The 16,864-nt window shown below is 43.1% G+C and overlaps 1 protein-coding gene across 1 annotated transcript in view; it reads left to right on the plus strand.

The window, feature by feature from the left end:
* LPP (LIM domain containing preferred translocation partner in lipoma) overlaps positions 1-16,864 on the plus strand; it is a 437,929-nt gene that overhangs the window by 277,254 nt on the left and 143,811 nt on the right. Inside the window, exon 9 of the mRNA XM_065410339.1 lies at positions 12,921-13,619. Within this exon, the coding sequence (XP_065266411.1) occupies positions 12,921-13,619 (699 nt within the window). The remainder of the gene's footprint in view (positions 1-12,920; positions 13,620-16,864) is intronic.

The raw sequence follows: 16,864 nt of genomic DNA on the forward strand, positions 1-16,864 counted from the left end.
CACACTGTTACTGAAAAATGGCTGACTTCCTCATTTTTGACAGATAATTATAAAATAAATCGATTGGAATATCAATATTGTATTTACATTTCAGTGTATAGTGCATATAGAGCAGTATAAACAAGTCATTGTATGAAATTTTAGTTTGTACTGACTTAGCTAGTGCTTTTTATGTAGCCTGTTGTAAAACTAGGCAAATATCTGGATGAGTTGATGTCCCCCCTTGTTAATCATTGCATATACCCGGGGGTACACGTACCCCTGGTTGAGAACCACTGCCTTAAGGGTCACTTTGGGCACACTGTCAAGCTTTACTCCACAACCTTTAGAACGAAAGAAAGGAAGGAAAGAAGAGTCTCAGGTAATCCTGTGACTCCGGGATCTGGGGCTTTAAGAAAAACACCAAATATTATTAGACTTGCAACAAGAACTGGTAACACTGACTGGGTTTTATGGCAACTACTCTAAAGTCTATAGGTCCATATTCTCAGCCGGTGTAAATTAGTGTAGTTTTCTGACTTGAATGGACCTGCAACAGTTTACATGAGCTGAGGATCTGGCTCATAGAATGAATATGGAATCATTCCTTTCCGGGTGGGTTTTTTTTTTTTTTTCACCATCTTGTAGAATTGCTAAGCAGGCCTATAACTCTGTAGGATGGTGCAGAAAGCCTGTCAAAACTCCAGAAAAATCCCTGTTTTCTATTACATTCAGTAAGACTTTTTTGCAAGGCTTTGGGGTGGATCTCACCCCTGTGCAGAGAGCCCATGCAAGATTATGGAGGGCTCGAGCCCTCCTTTAATCTTATGTTAATGGCTTCATTGGCACACAGGGCCTCGTGCAGTTCCTCTGCACTGGGACGAACATCGCTGCTTGCTGTGGACAGCTCACCCAAGGAAGAAGCACATGGTGAGGTGGCTGAGAAGTGGGGGGGCCTCCGCCCCTTCTTGGGACCCCCAGAGGCCAGCACTGGGCTTGCGTACTCTGTGGCTGAGCAGATCAAGTCGCCTCCTGGGTGGTATCAGAGAACATGTGCAGTGACTGTTCCGGCCCACGGGCAGGAGGAGATGTAAACGGGCAGCCCCTCACCCTGGCCCTAGGGAGACTTGGGGGATAGGGTCAATTTCACCTGTACACGCCACCTGGCAGAAATTCCAACCTGACCCTCAAAGCCACCTGGGCTGCCTCTTTCACTGATCTCTCTTCATTTTAACCCTTTGATTGCTTTGGGTCTTATTTCTCCTGTCCCTGCTCCTGGTACAATATCCCTGATTTTTCTCCTCCCTCCTGTCCGTTGCCTTCTGTTGCTGACCTCTCCGCCCCGCCTCCACTATAGCGCAGCCCTGATCCTTTGGCCTTCGACAAAACCCGCTTTGTGCCATTTAAGTGGAATATTGATTTTTACATCACCTGCCCTGTGAGGCTTTAAAAATTACATTTTTCTGTAATGTGGTTTCTCTCTAGCTTTTCGGCAAAGGTGAGCTTTGGGCGCGGGCAGCTTTCTTGGTCAGGGCAAGAGAAGCTGTGCTCTGCATCTACCTATTTTCTCTGGCAAACCACACTTACAGCTGTACTTGTAAATTCAAGGGACGGGCGGGGGGGGGGATTAATCTGCTTTAACCTTCGTTTTTTACAATTCCCCAGAGATGCCCATGACTCATTTAGAGAATTCAAAGAGTCCACAAGGACTAGAATTACATTTCTGAAAGCTTATCGAATGGCATTGCTTTGTGTTTTAATGACTGGTCTCTCAGTGAATTTTTATGGGTTGTAAGTAGGAGAGATTCATTGACTTCTTAGGATGCCAGGAATTTTTGACATGTGCATTATTTTTTTTTTTTTAAGAAAAATTAAAATAAATTAATGACGCAGGAAAAAACATGATGAAAATCAGTTGGAGCTAGAGAAGGTTCCAAACCTAAATTCTTCTCCGCGACTCAGACCTGGTGTTTTGCTTTGGCCCAAGACAAACGTACATGAAAGCTGCAACGCTTGGCTCTGGACCCCGTGGTTTTCAGAGTTTTTGGGTGCCCACAAATGGGTCTTTGGATGGGGCCTGTCTCTTGTTTGAACATTATGGGAGCCAAGCTGCTCAGGTAGCTAGAATCTCTGCTCTGTTAAGTCCCAAAGCTTCTTCCTCCGGGCTAGAAAGTCATTGTTTCAAATTGTGAAGTTTAAAATGTCAAAATCAGTTAGGCTATAAATCCCAATAGCCATCAGTATGTATTTATACAGCTACCACGTGAATGCATAATTTAGATGTCATTGTCAATAAATAAATAAATAAATAAAAAATAGTAGAAACAATATACATTGATGTAAAAGAAACGGAGGGTGAGGAGAATTTCTGTCTTAAATTGGACGGCGTGTTTTGAATTCCATGTGCAAAAGTGTTTTGTGTAATTGTATATGGGTCCCTATAAACGGTTGACCTAGAGAGATTCATTGTTAGATATCATTGCTATTATGCATTCGATTCACTTCTCAGAGGTGCTGCAGTCTGATGCCAGTGCAGCCTATATTTAGCATAGATTATAAATTCCATTTGCTTTGGTTTAGGTTACAGCAATATGAAAAGAAGAGATCATTTTTCCTGTTCACTTTTCGGCGGAGCATGATAATTATTACCTAGAGGAGGTGTTATCTCTGAGGTTCATTACAGTTTGCATTGAAACCTGCAATACATTTCGGAGGGGAGGGGAAGGGGGATTTTTAAATGTATTAACCTTCCAAATGTGTAGGGAACAATGGGCCAGGTTCTGATCGGTTACACCCGTGTAAAACCAAAGTAAATTGAAGTCAATGGATTTACTTTACATTGACACTAGTGTAGTTGATCTCATAATTTGGCCTGTTGTGTCTTTATAAATGTAACCCAGGTACTGTAGGTATTATAGAATATTCTAGCCCTTAGCTAAATTCCATCCTGATACTTTTAGCTCAATCAGTAGTCGTGAAGCAAAAGTCTTGAGATCTGATTTTGATTTAAGAACAGTATAAGTGAAGAAAATTATAAATCATTACTGAATAGGGCTCATAAGGTCATCATTGCTGAAGTTTAATTGACTTCTTTTTTAAAAAAACTGCTGAGCTGGGAGAAGTGCAGTGTATAAAGAAACCTGGTATTAAACTAAGGCATGATATTAAGTTGTCTGGAAAAAAGTTGATTTTCAGAATAAGTAGTCACCTCATTCAGCAATATGCAGCAGTTTGAAAAACATTGCTCTTGCATTCTGGAGACAAATGGGAAGGAGCTGTTGGTTTTTTTATATTAGAATTACAATCGCCTGTGGGTGGATTTTGTTTCCCTGGGTAGATTTAGGAAAACTAAATTAATTGATAATGCAATTTCCAAGTGAGCCAAGCCTAGTGAGGCAATGAATCCATTATTACTTTACATGGACGTTTTAGGTTGATATGACGTCTGGAAAACAAAAGTACCAGACCAGATGCTACATTTCTATCAAAGTAATGTGTCTTTAAGTAAATACCTTATTAGCAACAAATTGAATAATATAGCCCATTTCTATGAAATTGTTAGGAAATGACCCTAATTCCCATTTAATTTAATAAAGAAACAGTGTTCTCTGTAAGTATCTAGATAGCTTTTTAGTTGAGTATCACTGTTTGATAGATGGTATTCTGTGCTGTAACAAAATTATGCTTCTCTTTCATTTTCCAGATTTGTTTTAACACTATTCTGGATTTTAAATTCAACATGTTATGGTGGGTCAACTTGCCCCATCAGTTCCAGAATGTAATATATGTATGGGGGTGGGGGGGAATGTATATAAAGTATGTCTGTCTGTCTGTAAAAACATATGCATATAACTGGACATGTGGTATGGAAATTATATATATGGGGATGAAACTAATATACATATATAATATGGTTTCGTCCCCATATGTATAAGTCCCACACCGCATGTTCAATCATATGTTTATGTTATATGTTGTTTACACACACACACACACACACACACACACATACACACATACACACACACACACACACACACACTCACTCTTTCAAATCAGATATACACCTCTACCTCGATATAACGCTGTCCTCGGGAGCCAAAAAATCTTACCACATTATAGGTGAAACAGCGTTATATCGAACTTGCTTTGATCCACCGGAGTGCGCAGCCCTGCTCCCCCCGGAGCGCTGCTTTATCGAGTTATATCTGAATTCGTGTTATATCGGGTCGCGTTATATCGGGGTAGAGGTGTACTTATGTACTTGGAAGCTGAAATGACTGTGGACATTAAAATTCTTTAACCGGCTATGATAACATAGACCGAGCTGTTAAGTAAAAGAACACCCTTTACACGGGCAGTGGGCTAGAATCAAATGGAACCATCTGACAAACTACTCTAATCTGGTTTGCTGGCTGGAAATCATCGGTCAACAGAAAAAGTGGGTGTTCATGCTGGGTAAAAAAGAAAAAAAGCGGCTTCAGACGTCTCCTTGTCATTGTATTTTTATGTTGCTATTTTTTGCAAAGGCTCCATCATTTCTCTCTCGTCCTAACCATTCATGCTAGTAATTCAAATCATTTTGTAACTCACTGTCAATATTGGCAGATGAGCGGTTCACTAACATGATTGAACTTTAAGAAAGCAGATGTTACATGAGCACAGACTAGTCCACTGCTGCTTTTACTCTTCTGCACTCCTGTTTGCATAGAGTGCAAGCAAATATGGAGAAGAGGAATAAAAACAGATGGTTGCGCAGGAAGTGACGAGACAACATCATCATTCAGATTTTTTGTGGAAAGACGATTTTTTTTAAAAGTTGGGTTAATTGGCTCTTTGAGTTTGAAAATATGAATACATTTAAAATTAAGTGCAAGCGATATTACAAATAAAGGGAATCCTGAACAAGAAATATGAAATTAAGTAATAAAAACCCAAAGCAAGTGCTGTATGAGTATATATGTATATCATTATCTTCATGTGCGTAAATACACATCATTTTAATGCCATATAAAGTTTAAAAGGGGTGAAACCAACAATGTTCTATAGAAATTGCTCTTTACAAAAGAAACCTACAGAATTTAGTGGAAAATTATTTCATTTTTGTAATTTTTTGGGGGGTGGGGGGAGGAAGGGTTGAGAAGAGATGGGAGGATGACTCTTCTATAGAATTTAATATAGAAATCTATGCCTGCTATAGATTTTTGTGGGATGGCTTAAAACCCCTAAAGAAATGCTATCATTTTCTATTAAGTTCTACAGTACTGTTCCAGAAGGGGTGTGTGGGTTTAGGTGTCTATTTTATATCTATACATGCTCTCACTTTCTTAGTATACACTCATTTTCTGTAGCTCATATGGTCATTACAGAGTCATAGGGATAGCTGCATTTTCTGTACATTCCTTTTCGCCCTCATCATAACTATGAACTACAGTATCTTGAATCCTATTTTCATTCAACTATAAATATCATATTGTAGCAATCAGAGGAAAAGTTCATAAGTCTGAGGATGGCTTAATAATGATACTTTAAGTGTATAAGCTTTGCTATGCTTAGTAATAGCATCAGTCATAAAATACTTCGCTTACCAATACTTTGCTAATATATGGGGGTGGTGAGTTTCACCTGTGGCTGGCAAAGCAATTACTTGCCTCTGCCAAGCAAGGTACAACATTCGTTTCTGAACATCGTGCTGCTGTGAGCCTCCTTGCATTGCTAAACTGACATCCTTCTGCAAAAACCATGTTCCTGAGCTTGTTTCTCCATTCCTCTGCATGTACTGACTTGTTGTTCACGTGGCATCACTTCATCCCGTTTGTGGTCATCTGTTCCTGGGTTGTATTCAACAGTTCTGCCTTCAGAGCTGACTGGGGGACTCTGGCATGCCAGCTCTTGATGTTTACTGTTGCGCCCGTAAGCCACAAATTCAGCAAATGTAGAAAGCCATTGCCGCACAGTTCTGGAGTGCAAAATGGCTCTGTTTTCTCTTTGCAGTCATAAGGGATGGAAGTTATTGGAATATCACGAGATGAGTTGATGAAAGGTTTAGTTGTTTATGGTCAACAACCTTTGTTGCATTTTGGCCAAGATCTATCAAGGTATTTGTTTTTATGTGCCAATGTCATGCATTCCTGTAGATAATTTATGGTAGATGGCTCAGCTCGGCTAAGCCAGACTGTTGGATTTGCGAGACGAGTCCATTTTAATCATAACAAGATTTCTCAATGAATTAAACTAAAGCGATGTCCTTTTGTTGTCTATCAAAGTTAAAAGTATTTAGGCCAACTGTTTGTGTTGCCTTTATGTAAAAGGTGATAGCACCTTGGTCCCCTATGCTGTTCAGTGGCTAAAATATTGCTTTCCTGGGCAAAGTTTGAGATCTGACGATTTAGATATGGATGGTAATTTTAACATCAGTAATTCCATGGTCATTAGGTCAGGTTACTTATCCAAATTAATATATCCTCCCTTTGGAAGCCATGCCATCTCTCACGTAATCTTCCTCATTCATGTCAGGTGATAGTTTATCACCCAAAAAGCTCAAAGCAGTAATAGTCTTGTGGCAATGTTTTCTTGGGACCTGCAATTCCATCACAGGGGAAAACAAATGAAAAGTAAATCTGGACCCAAAGAACATAAGCTCAGTTCATCCCTGGCATAATGCTATTGACCATACCAGATGTATGCTGGGAACGAATTGGATCCGTTGATGAAGTTACAGTGGTATCCTGATAGGCTTCTACGCTTCTTAGATCTACCTGAGCTCTCCAGAATGAATTCAGTGCTGTAAATGGAAGACTGATTTGCCCACATCATTTGGTCCATGTGTTGAGCGTAGAATTAAGATTTTTGTCTGTTTTTGCTCTGCACTTGTAACTTGCTGAAAGTTGTCCTCCAAGATAAAGTGCTGGAGGCCTGGTTGTTGTCATCCTCCTTCCTCCACACTTCCTTCCTTACGTTTCAAGCTAGTGTCATGTCCGAGTCCACAAGAAATTGTTAAAGGAAACAGTAACGACCATGCTGATTACTCCCCGTCCAACCCACCTGAATTCTGTAGCAGGTGCAGAGTGGGGCAGTGGGGGAGAAAGAAATAAAATTGAGAATTATCTAGTGCTGCTCTGGTTGCTTCATGGCATATGCAAAGCCTGGGCCCCTTCTTTTCAATCCAGCCTGAGACAAAGACTATTAGACTTCTCCATGATTGTCTTTCAGTGAAATGTCTGGGAGTACTCCTCAAATATCTGGCTGCTGCCTGGGTAGCTAGCTATTAAAGCTGTATCCACACAAATACAGCTGTACCATATGAGAGCAGCTGCTGATTTGTGTACAGTGCATGCCATAAAGACATTTGCATTTCTTGGGAATGAAATACAAATTTGCAGTGGGATCTTGATAGAGAATAAGTCAATCTACTGGATTAACACGTTTTATTAGACTGTAAATTCTTTGGGCTGGATTTTTAAATGTATTTAGGAACCTAAGGATGAAGATGGGACTCTTTAAAATGAGACATCGAAGTAGTCTAAATTTAAGCATGCATAAATAACTTATATGACAGTCAATATTCACGTAGACCTTTAGGCTTTGGAAATGCATCCTGGTAGCCCTAAGAAGTGCAAATAGGCAACTTTGAAAATTGGGCTCCTCGGGACATCCTGAACCCTTTGTACAACCAACACTGTATCATCTTGATCATAGAATATCAGGGTTGGAAGGGACCTCTGGAGATATCTAGTCCAACCCCCTGCAGAAGCAGCACTAATTCCCAACTAAATCATCCCAGCCAGGGCTTTGTCAAGCCTGACCTTAAAAACCTCTAAGGAAGGAGATTCCACCACCTCCCTAGGTAACCCATTCCAGTGCTTCGCCACCCTCCTAGTGAAAAAGTTTTTCCTAATATCCAACCTAAACCTCCCCCACTGCAACTTGAGACCATTACTCCTTGTTCTGTCATCTGGTACCACTGAGAACAGTCTAGATCCATCCTCTTTGGAACCCCCTTTCAGGTAGTTGAAAGCAGCTATCAAATCCCCCCTCATTCTTCTCTTCTGCAGACTAAACAATCCCAGTTCCCTCAGCCTCCCCTCATAAGTCATGTGCTCCAGCCCCCTAATCAGTTTTGTTGCCCTCCGCTGGACTCTTTCCAATTTTTCCACATCCTTCTTGTAGTGTGGGGCCCAAAACTGGACACAGTACTCCAGATGAGGCCTCACCAATGTCGAATAGAGGGGAATGATCATGTCCCTCGATCTGCTGGCAATGCCCCTACTTATACAGCCCAAAATGCCATTAGCCTTCTTGGCAACAAGGGCACACTGTTGACTCATATCCAGCTTCTCGTCCACTATAACCCCTAGGTCCTTTTCTGCAGAACTGCTTCCTAGCCATTCGGTCCCTAGTCTGTTACAGTGAATGGGATTCTTCCGTCCTAAGTGCAGGACTCTGCACTTGTCCTTGTTGAATCTCATCAGGTTTCTTTTGGCCCAATCCTCTAATTTGTCTAGGTCTCTCTGTATCCTATCCCTACCCTCCAGCGTATCTACCACTCCTCCCAGTTTAGTGTCATCTGCAAACTTGCTGAGAGTGCAGTCCACGCCATCCTCCAGATCATTAATGAAGATATTGAACAAAACCGGCCCCAGGACTGACCCTTGGGGCACTCCGCTTGAAACCGGCTGCCAACTAGACATGGAGCCATTGATCACTACCTGTTGAGCCCGACGATCTAGACAGCTTTCTATCCACCTTATAGTCCATTCATCCAGCCCATACTTCAACATGCTGGCAAGAATACTGTGGGAGACTGTATCAAAAGCTTTGCTAAAGTCAAGGAATAACAAATCCACTGCTTTCCCCTCATCCACAGACCCAGTCATCTCCTCATAGAAGGCAATTAGGTTAGTCAGGCATGACTTGCCCTTGGTGAATCCATGCTGACTGTTCCTGATCACTTTCCTCTCCTCTAAGTGCTTTAGAATTGATTCCTTGAGGACCTGCTCCATGATTTTTCCAGGGACTGAGGTGAGGCTGACTGGCCTGTAGTTCCCTGGATCCTCCTCCTTCCCTTTTTTAAAGATGGGCACTACATTAGCCTTTTTCCAGTCATCCGGGACCTCCTGCTGTACATGGAAACTCTTAATGTATATGCAGAAATGTATACACTTTCACTTTATTTAAAGAGACAGGACTGTAGTTGCTGATTAAAATGATTTCCTTATCCTAAACCAAGGTATTGTCTACTTAACTATTTTTCCCCTTGTGCACTGAATGCAAGCTTCACTTGATTTTGTGACTATTAGTTCACCTTTCTGCTGCTGGACTAACTCACTCATAGAAGAGGCAGTACATTTAGGTTACTTTCATCTGTGATTAACAAGGTTCTTGTGTTTTTTCCCATTTAAAAAAACCCTCTGATTTTGTTTTATTTTTGACAGTAGCGGTGGTTCTGAATATAATTCCTTCCTGCTTTTGTTTCTCTCTTCAACTCTGTTTGTTAGCATCTGGGGTTTCTGGTTTACTCTCTCTTTGCAATATTAATTTGCAAGAAGGAGGTGATGGTAAGGGACATGATTGTAATTTGCATTTGCAAAGTGCACTAGGTGCTTTCCCCTAGTACACAAACAGCAGAATAGCCCGCATTAGTTGGAAACAACCTTAGAGAATGCCACAGGTCTGTTTTGGTGTGATTGGTCACTCGCAAATGTGATGCTTTTGAAGCAGGCCGTGCAGGTGTTGCTGGAAAGAGGGATACATACATAAGCTTCCAAGAGCCCTCTTCTCCCCCCCCCCCTCATTCCTTCTTGTGTACTCCTGGGCTGCTGCTTATGGTATGTGCAGAACTGTCCCCTTCATTATAGTAATCCCCCTGTCTGTCTGACACACCCACATATACATAGACAAATCCATCTACCTATCTCACCTGCCTGCCGTTGGCAGTCTAGATCACACACGGCCCCTTGGTATCTGAGCACCTTTCTCTCCTCCTTCCAATCCCTTCTTCTGCGGTGCCTTTACATATGAACCACCTGAGAGAGAATCCTGCACCATCCCCAGCTCCTGTTGGCTTACCACCTTGGTGTTACCTTAACCTGGAGAACCCCCATTTCAGAATGAGGGCTAAGACACCGGTGAATAGTCGTGTGTGTAACCAGAGATGCTGAAGGCCAGATAGTGGCCAGCCCTGTGTGGGGTAGACGAAAGAGGTCAAGAAACCTTTTCTCCTTCTGCCCCTGCTCAGGGGACAGACACGGGACTTATCTTTGTCCTGCCAGGGAGCCCTTGTGCTCTCAGAAGTGCTAGACTCCCCCAAAAGCCATAGCCCTTCCCCCTTTCTCTACCACACCCTATTAACTGGTTTTGCCCTGCCCCCTGCTGACTGCCTCTGGTGACTCCTCCTGGTGCAGATTTCCTCCATCTGAATGCAGACTGTGGTTTGAGTGACACAGTACGGCCCTTAGTTACTTGTGAACAGTCACAGACTGACTCGGGAAGAGCATGGAATGTAGCCCATGTTAGACCACATTGCGAGAGGGAGATCTGCTCCTTGTGCCCTTTTCTTTGTTCATTTGGTCTCCATTCGGTGCCCTTTTTGGACTAGATCTCCCCAGTCAATAGGCACCGGGTGCTGTCTGGGATGGAAAGTGCCTTCCCTGTACAACACCAAGTCTGCCTTGTTTCTGGCCTGCAAGGGGGGACCGGGGTCTGCAATCAACACACTAAATGAAGTTACAAAAAAAGAAAAAAAAAATCCCATCTTGTGGGTTGGAAGGGTTAAAACTGTCGAATTCTCATGCCGATTTAAACTCCACTTGTGTTTTTGCAGCAGTTCCTCATTATCTTCTCTCAGAGCCTGTTTTCCAAACACAAAAGTTGTGCACAGGTTTGGTGAACAGGGCCTCTCCCCCCCGCCCACTAGCCCTCTAATTGTCATTAAAACATTATCCAACTTCTCCCCACTCTGCTCCGCGAAAAGCACTTTCTTGGGGGTACTGTACGTACGCGCTGCTGCGTTTCGGCCCTTTCATCCCATTACAACAAGTGGACAAGTATTCATTTACAAGAACAAAATACGTGGGTAAATTGCCACATTCACTGGGCAGTTTCTCATTAGGTGAGCAAATAAGCCCCTTTCCTCACCTGCAAGTCCCTGAGTCACTTCCTCCCCATAGCTTCTCTATGCTCACTCCTGCATCTTTCCACCCTGCTCACTTTTCTGTCCTTCCCAGGAATCCCATGGTTGTTTGGAAGGTCAGGGATTAAATACAGTCGTCTGTATTTTTCTCCAGCTGAAGCTTACTGCGTTGCTTTCTTTCGCCTCTCTCGCTTGTTTGGAGTCAGGTCTGTGCTATCGTTTTCCTTTCTCTCTCTACATTTGTTTATGGTGACTCCTTCACAATTGGGGTTAGCTCCAAAGCTGCCTTCACAACTGTATGTTGTTTAAAAACGCTACAGCACACTTGGAAATCTTCTCACCTAAGTCCCCTATGCTAGTTAAGCTTTAGAAATTCTCTGCCTAAGGGCAGCTGAAATTTGAGATTTTCTTATTCTTTTTTATTGATTCTCTTTGTGTGTTGTGTACGGGAGGTTGAATGGTTTTTTACATATGCAACTTACGAAGGGTCCATAAATTCTATAGTGCCCCTCTTTCCACTGCTGTCTGGGGTTTGGTAGCAACTCATACAAGATTGGTAATCTGTGGGATAAGATATTAGCCTAAAGTCGAATGAAGCCTTACTGTAGACCACCCTGGGGTCCATTCACTTCAACAAGAGCTGCATCTGCCTCCACTAAGGCTGAAATTGACTCTTAGATTATAGAATTGATTCTGGGTGAAATTCATTCTCATGCAGAAAGCTCAACAAAGGCTTGGGAAACCATTTAAGACCAATTTAAAAGTGACAAGCAAAGGAAATTTTTAAAAATTGCATTTCTTCACTTTTCTGCTTCTTCCTCTATATAATGAAAGCAGGGAAAATATATAAACTTTTCAAAAGAAAAAGAGGAAAACGAGGTGAATTTTAAGAACTTTCCCACCCTTTTTTTGGTTGTCTTGGATCATCAGCAAAGATGTCCTTTCATGAGGCAGTGGGGTTAAATAGGTCTTCACCAAAACAAACAAATGTTTTACACACATGAGACCGAAAATCCCCTCAGTCCATTGCTCAGTTCTTGTTTCACTAATTCTGCATTTGTCCACTGAGTCCCAGGGACAGGCCTGATCTCACAACACATCCATGGCAGAGCTGTGAACAGAACCAATGTCTCTTGAATCCCAGTCCTGTTCACACTGGATTCAGAGGACTTAAGCCTTCAGGACTGCTGGCCTCACTCTGCGCTTACACCTCCCTGCAATCACTCCAGATTCACACCAGCATAACTGAGAGCAGAACCAGGCTTTATATGTGTATATTGGCATAGCTCTGTATTTTCCTTTGGCATTAGATCTGGGGCAATGTGTATTGCTTTGGGAACACTTCCATGGGAGTTGCTTTTAATCCATCCCTTTGCACTGCTTTCTGTGTATTAAAAGGAGCCTCCTTATCAGTGGGCAGGATCTCATGAACACATTTCGGAATCCTCTCCATTTCAGAGCTCTCTTCTTTTACAGGAATCTTTACAGCTATGCACATTGACTCCCCTCTTATTATTATCCAGCAATTGCTTTTGTTTAAGGCAGTTTTTTGTAGAGTCAAAATCCCAGAGAAAAGTGAAATATCCTGCTTGGCAGTTCTGTTCTGTTGTACGGGTTTTGCCCCTGCTCTGCTATTGCCATTTTATAATGTGTAGTCCCAGGTACATTCCTGCTTTACTTAGCAGTTTCTGTGGCTGTGCAGATGGTGCTATAAAATCCTATTTCCATTTAACCCTGGCTCCTTGTTTTTACCAGCTGTATGTTTCCTTCTTGCTGGTGATAATATTTTTCTCCTCTTATTGTTCCACAGGGCTCTGGGTTCCCCACCGGCTCCCCAGTTACTTCTCCCCCGGGATCTACTCCAGTTACTGGGCACAAGCGGATGATCATTCCCAACCAGCCGCCTCTCACTGCCACCAAGAAATCTACTGCCAAGGCACCGGTGCAACCTGCTGCCCCGCCTGCCCCAGTCCCAGTGACTCCTGTTGGTACACTAAAACCTCAGCCACAGCCAGTTCCAGCTTCTTATATCACCGCGTCCACTCCCACCCGACCGGCGTTCAACGTACAGGTGAAAACAGCCCAGCCCAGCCCTCACTTCCAGCCACCTGGCCCACCGCCCGTTCAGTACGGGCTGGGTCCAAGCCAATCCTACGCTCCTCAGCCAGCCCGGCCCCCGGGGCCAGCACAGTATGTTCCATCTCAGCCTCGTGGTCCTGAGTATGGCTACGCTCCCCAGCCTGCACGTCCTTCCGAGCCTGCTTATGGCTTTGCACCTTCACAGGGGCGGTATCAAGATCTTTACTACCCTGCAGGCCCTGGATATGGAGGAAGAAATGGCTCGGAACCATCCTATGTGCCACAAAACACCTGGAAGCCCGAGCCGGCCTATCCCACAGCTAACACCATGGCCCAAAATCCAGCTGGGCCGTACCAACCGCCCAGCACAAAGAAGACCTACATTACGGATCCGGTGTTAGCACCTCCTCCACCACCCATGCAGCCAAAGGTAAGAGAGAGACAGACAGCCACTCTTAGGCTTGGTTGTGCCCATGTGTGGTTTTTCAGTCTTGTTAGTTATTGAACGGCGCTCGTCGAGATGCCAGCGTACTGGTTTGAAGACACGTTCGCTGTTTTTTCAGTCATGTTAAGTTCACTGTATTGAGCTAATGGGATTGCGAGCTTCATCTTTGTGTCCTGTCGAGATAGGGCTATAGAGGGCACAGAAAGCAGCCAAGTCTGGTGTTTTCTCTCTGATTGGCTTTTTTTTTTTTGTAACTGACTGGTAGAAAATGGGAACTTTCATCTGATTTGAAAATACAAGTGCTGGGGTCTTAGAAATTCCACCTTTCCTGTGGGGTGACCGTGTCTCATTTCAGGAATGCAGTGATATTCCACAGAATTCACCCTGCAAGGCAGAGGAATTTTAAGCTCTGAAACTTTAAAACTCATCATCCCAATTAATAGGACATGTAATTATGTGGCCTCATGATGCCCTGATCTTTCAGACCTGCTTCTCCTAAGATTGATTAAGAGATTACTGACAAAGACTTGGGGTCATGTACACCGTTGGGTCTGTTTTGTTCTCCGGTTACCAGGGGGGGAATTATTCCTGTCCATGTGCTTAAAGCTGGGGGGGGAGGGGGGGGAACATTGTTGTTCATTGAATGTGGTTTAAGTGATTCTGTGCATCATTGCTTAAAGATCCTTACCCCTGAAACCACACACAAATGTTTTCCTACACCAAGCTTGGCGACCGTGAAAAGCTTCCGTGTGTGCTGCCCATCCGTTCCAACAAGTGTCAAAGCAAAGGAGCCCTTCAAAGAGGCCTCTTAATGTGAAACTGACTAGACAAAGAAAGTTAAACTCACCCATCTGGTTTCACTGCTTAGACCTTGATCCAGAAACCAGGTCTACACAAGCAGAGTCCCATTTCCTTCAAAAGCTGTTCCTGTGGATACAGGGGCCTGGCTGTGCAGATCCAGGTTCAGGATTGAGGCCTTGGTGAGGTGTTTGAAAACAGTGTCAGCGGTGAAAAGTAAATAAATTTGTAAAATCTAAGCTGCTGTTGCCACAGGTAAGAGATAGTTATTCATGTACGTGGAGCCAAATTCCACCCTCCGTTGTAAGTATGCATTTGGATTTTATCTTGGCGGTGTGCTATTAATACGAGTGCTCTAACCTCCCCACAACGGGAGCGGTGCCTGTGTGCGTTCATTGCTTTGCGCTCGCCGAGGCCTGAAGACAACTGGGCTCAAATCCCGCGCCAATGAAAGCATCGCTGTCAAAGGCTACCTCGATCTGCCTCAGTGCAGAACTTGTCTCTAGCCTTTTAATGCTGAGAGAAGAATGCTAAATAGTTACAAAACAAAACACAAAAAGCTCCTCCCATCGACCTTGCCCTCGCTCGGTCCACCCAGCCCTTTTTAGTAGCCAGATTTCATTCCAGTTTCCTGAATTCAGGAACTATTCAAAGCAGGGAAGCTCAGTGTTTCTCAAGTCAGGATAGACAAAACAACAAATAAAAGTCCTTGAAATACAGTCTGCTGGCAACCTTACTAATTAACTTTTTGTCTTCCGCAGAGCTGTGAGCGCAGGAGGGGAGGGGACTCTGTATATGTCACATGTCTGATATTAGGTAGAGCTGATGTTGTTTTTTAAAAAGTATTGTACTGCTTGGGCCAGATCCGTCACTGGCGTAAATCGGTGCGACTCCATTGAAGTCAGTGGGATGACATCAGTTTACATCAGCTAAGGAGCTGGCCCAAGCAGTATAGCAGAACCATAGCGCAGTGTCTCTATGGAAGCATAACTCGCTTCTCACCACGAACAGCGTGAGTCTTGCAGCCATATTTGCAATACAAAGCTGGAAGGGACAAGACAATTTAGCTTAAATTTATATTTATAATGTAAAATCATTTCTTCTGCAAAACATCCTTTCCACTTATTAATACATAAATCCCTTTGAGAATTTCATTTCCTTCGTAGCCTGCCGAAGGCACGTTGCTATCCAGTTCCAGCATGGGCACGACCGCTATCCTGAATAGTCGTGGAGGAAGCTGCGCATTACTTATTAGTAAGAAGCAGGGTAGAATTGATGGAGATCTCCCAGGGTAATAGGAAGTGTCCAGTAAATACGCCCACCCCTTTGGAATGTTTTGTCATTGGCCATGAAAGCAGCATTGTTTCACTAGACTGCATCTTCTCTCTCTCCTTTCGCAATCTGGCTTATTAGGATGAACCAACTTTTTGGAATGATTTCATATCAAGGAAAAGTTGCTGAAAATGTTACAGCCATGACATCCATTGGAGAAATCGCTGTAGCTGGTTTTACTAGATGCACAAGGGATCTTAGCTTGTTTACTCTCCATATGCCTGTATGGCACATTTGTTTGAGGTTTGTTTATAGAGATCTTTAATTGAGTAAAATGAGTATTAACCTAGGGTAACAAACAGACATTAATTTATGTCTCGTAAAATGGAATAAGACCTGTCGGAATCTTACTCCTTTCAAGGGAATGACCCAGACGATCTGAGGGCATAAAATCATTTTTAAATGTTATTAATACTAGTGGATTCTTAATGTAATGTACATGCAAAATGAAAGGGGTGTGGTAACAAATCCAGCGACACCCAGAAGTGCGTGGTGTTCAGCTCAGCTGTACACCATGGCCTAGAACTAGAACTGACTGAAATTTTTCATTCAAAATGTGTCGTTGTTTTTTTGATGAAAACGGCTTTTGGTTTGCAACATGCCTGGGAAGAGGATCACGGCCGGTGGTTCTGTCTCTGACAGCCTGAAGCAGGAGCAGGCAATGTGCCACTTGCTAATCATGTTGAAGTTGCCGTTGATCCAAAGCAAATCTAGCTTGGTATGGGAACAAACGAAAAACCCAAGACTGTGCTGTTCCTTCAAGCCCACGCAGAACAATGAGTTGCACTTAGGAAGTGAAAATGCCAAATGAGTCGGATCAGTCCAAGTTTGTGTTGAATTGTTTTGTTGAATTGCCTTTTGTAGCAATTCTGTTAATTTTAATGCCCAAGTCATAATTAGGAAATGAACCAATGAAGCATATGTCCTCATTTAAACCTTAATATTTCTCTAGGGAATTCCTGCCTCTCTCTCTCTCATCTGCTTCATATGTCGTGGGGATATCCATATGATCAGTTGCAGAACCATGTGATTAAAATGTGGAACCTTGTGACAAATACCATTTATCACATGATCCTCCATTTTTCCCACTGCATTCTGCC

The sequence above is a fragment of the Emys orbicularis genome, chromosome 9, assembly GCF_028017835.1.
Source record: "Emys orbicularis isolate rEmyOrb1 chromosome 9, rEmyOrb1.hap1, whole genome shotgun sequence".
Classification (NCBI taxonomy): domain Eukaryota; kingdom Metazoa; phylum Chordata; order Testudines; family Emydidae; genus Emys; species Emys orbicularis.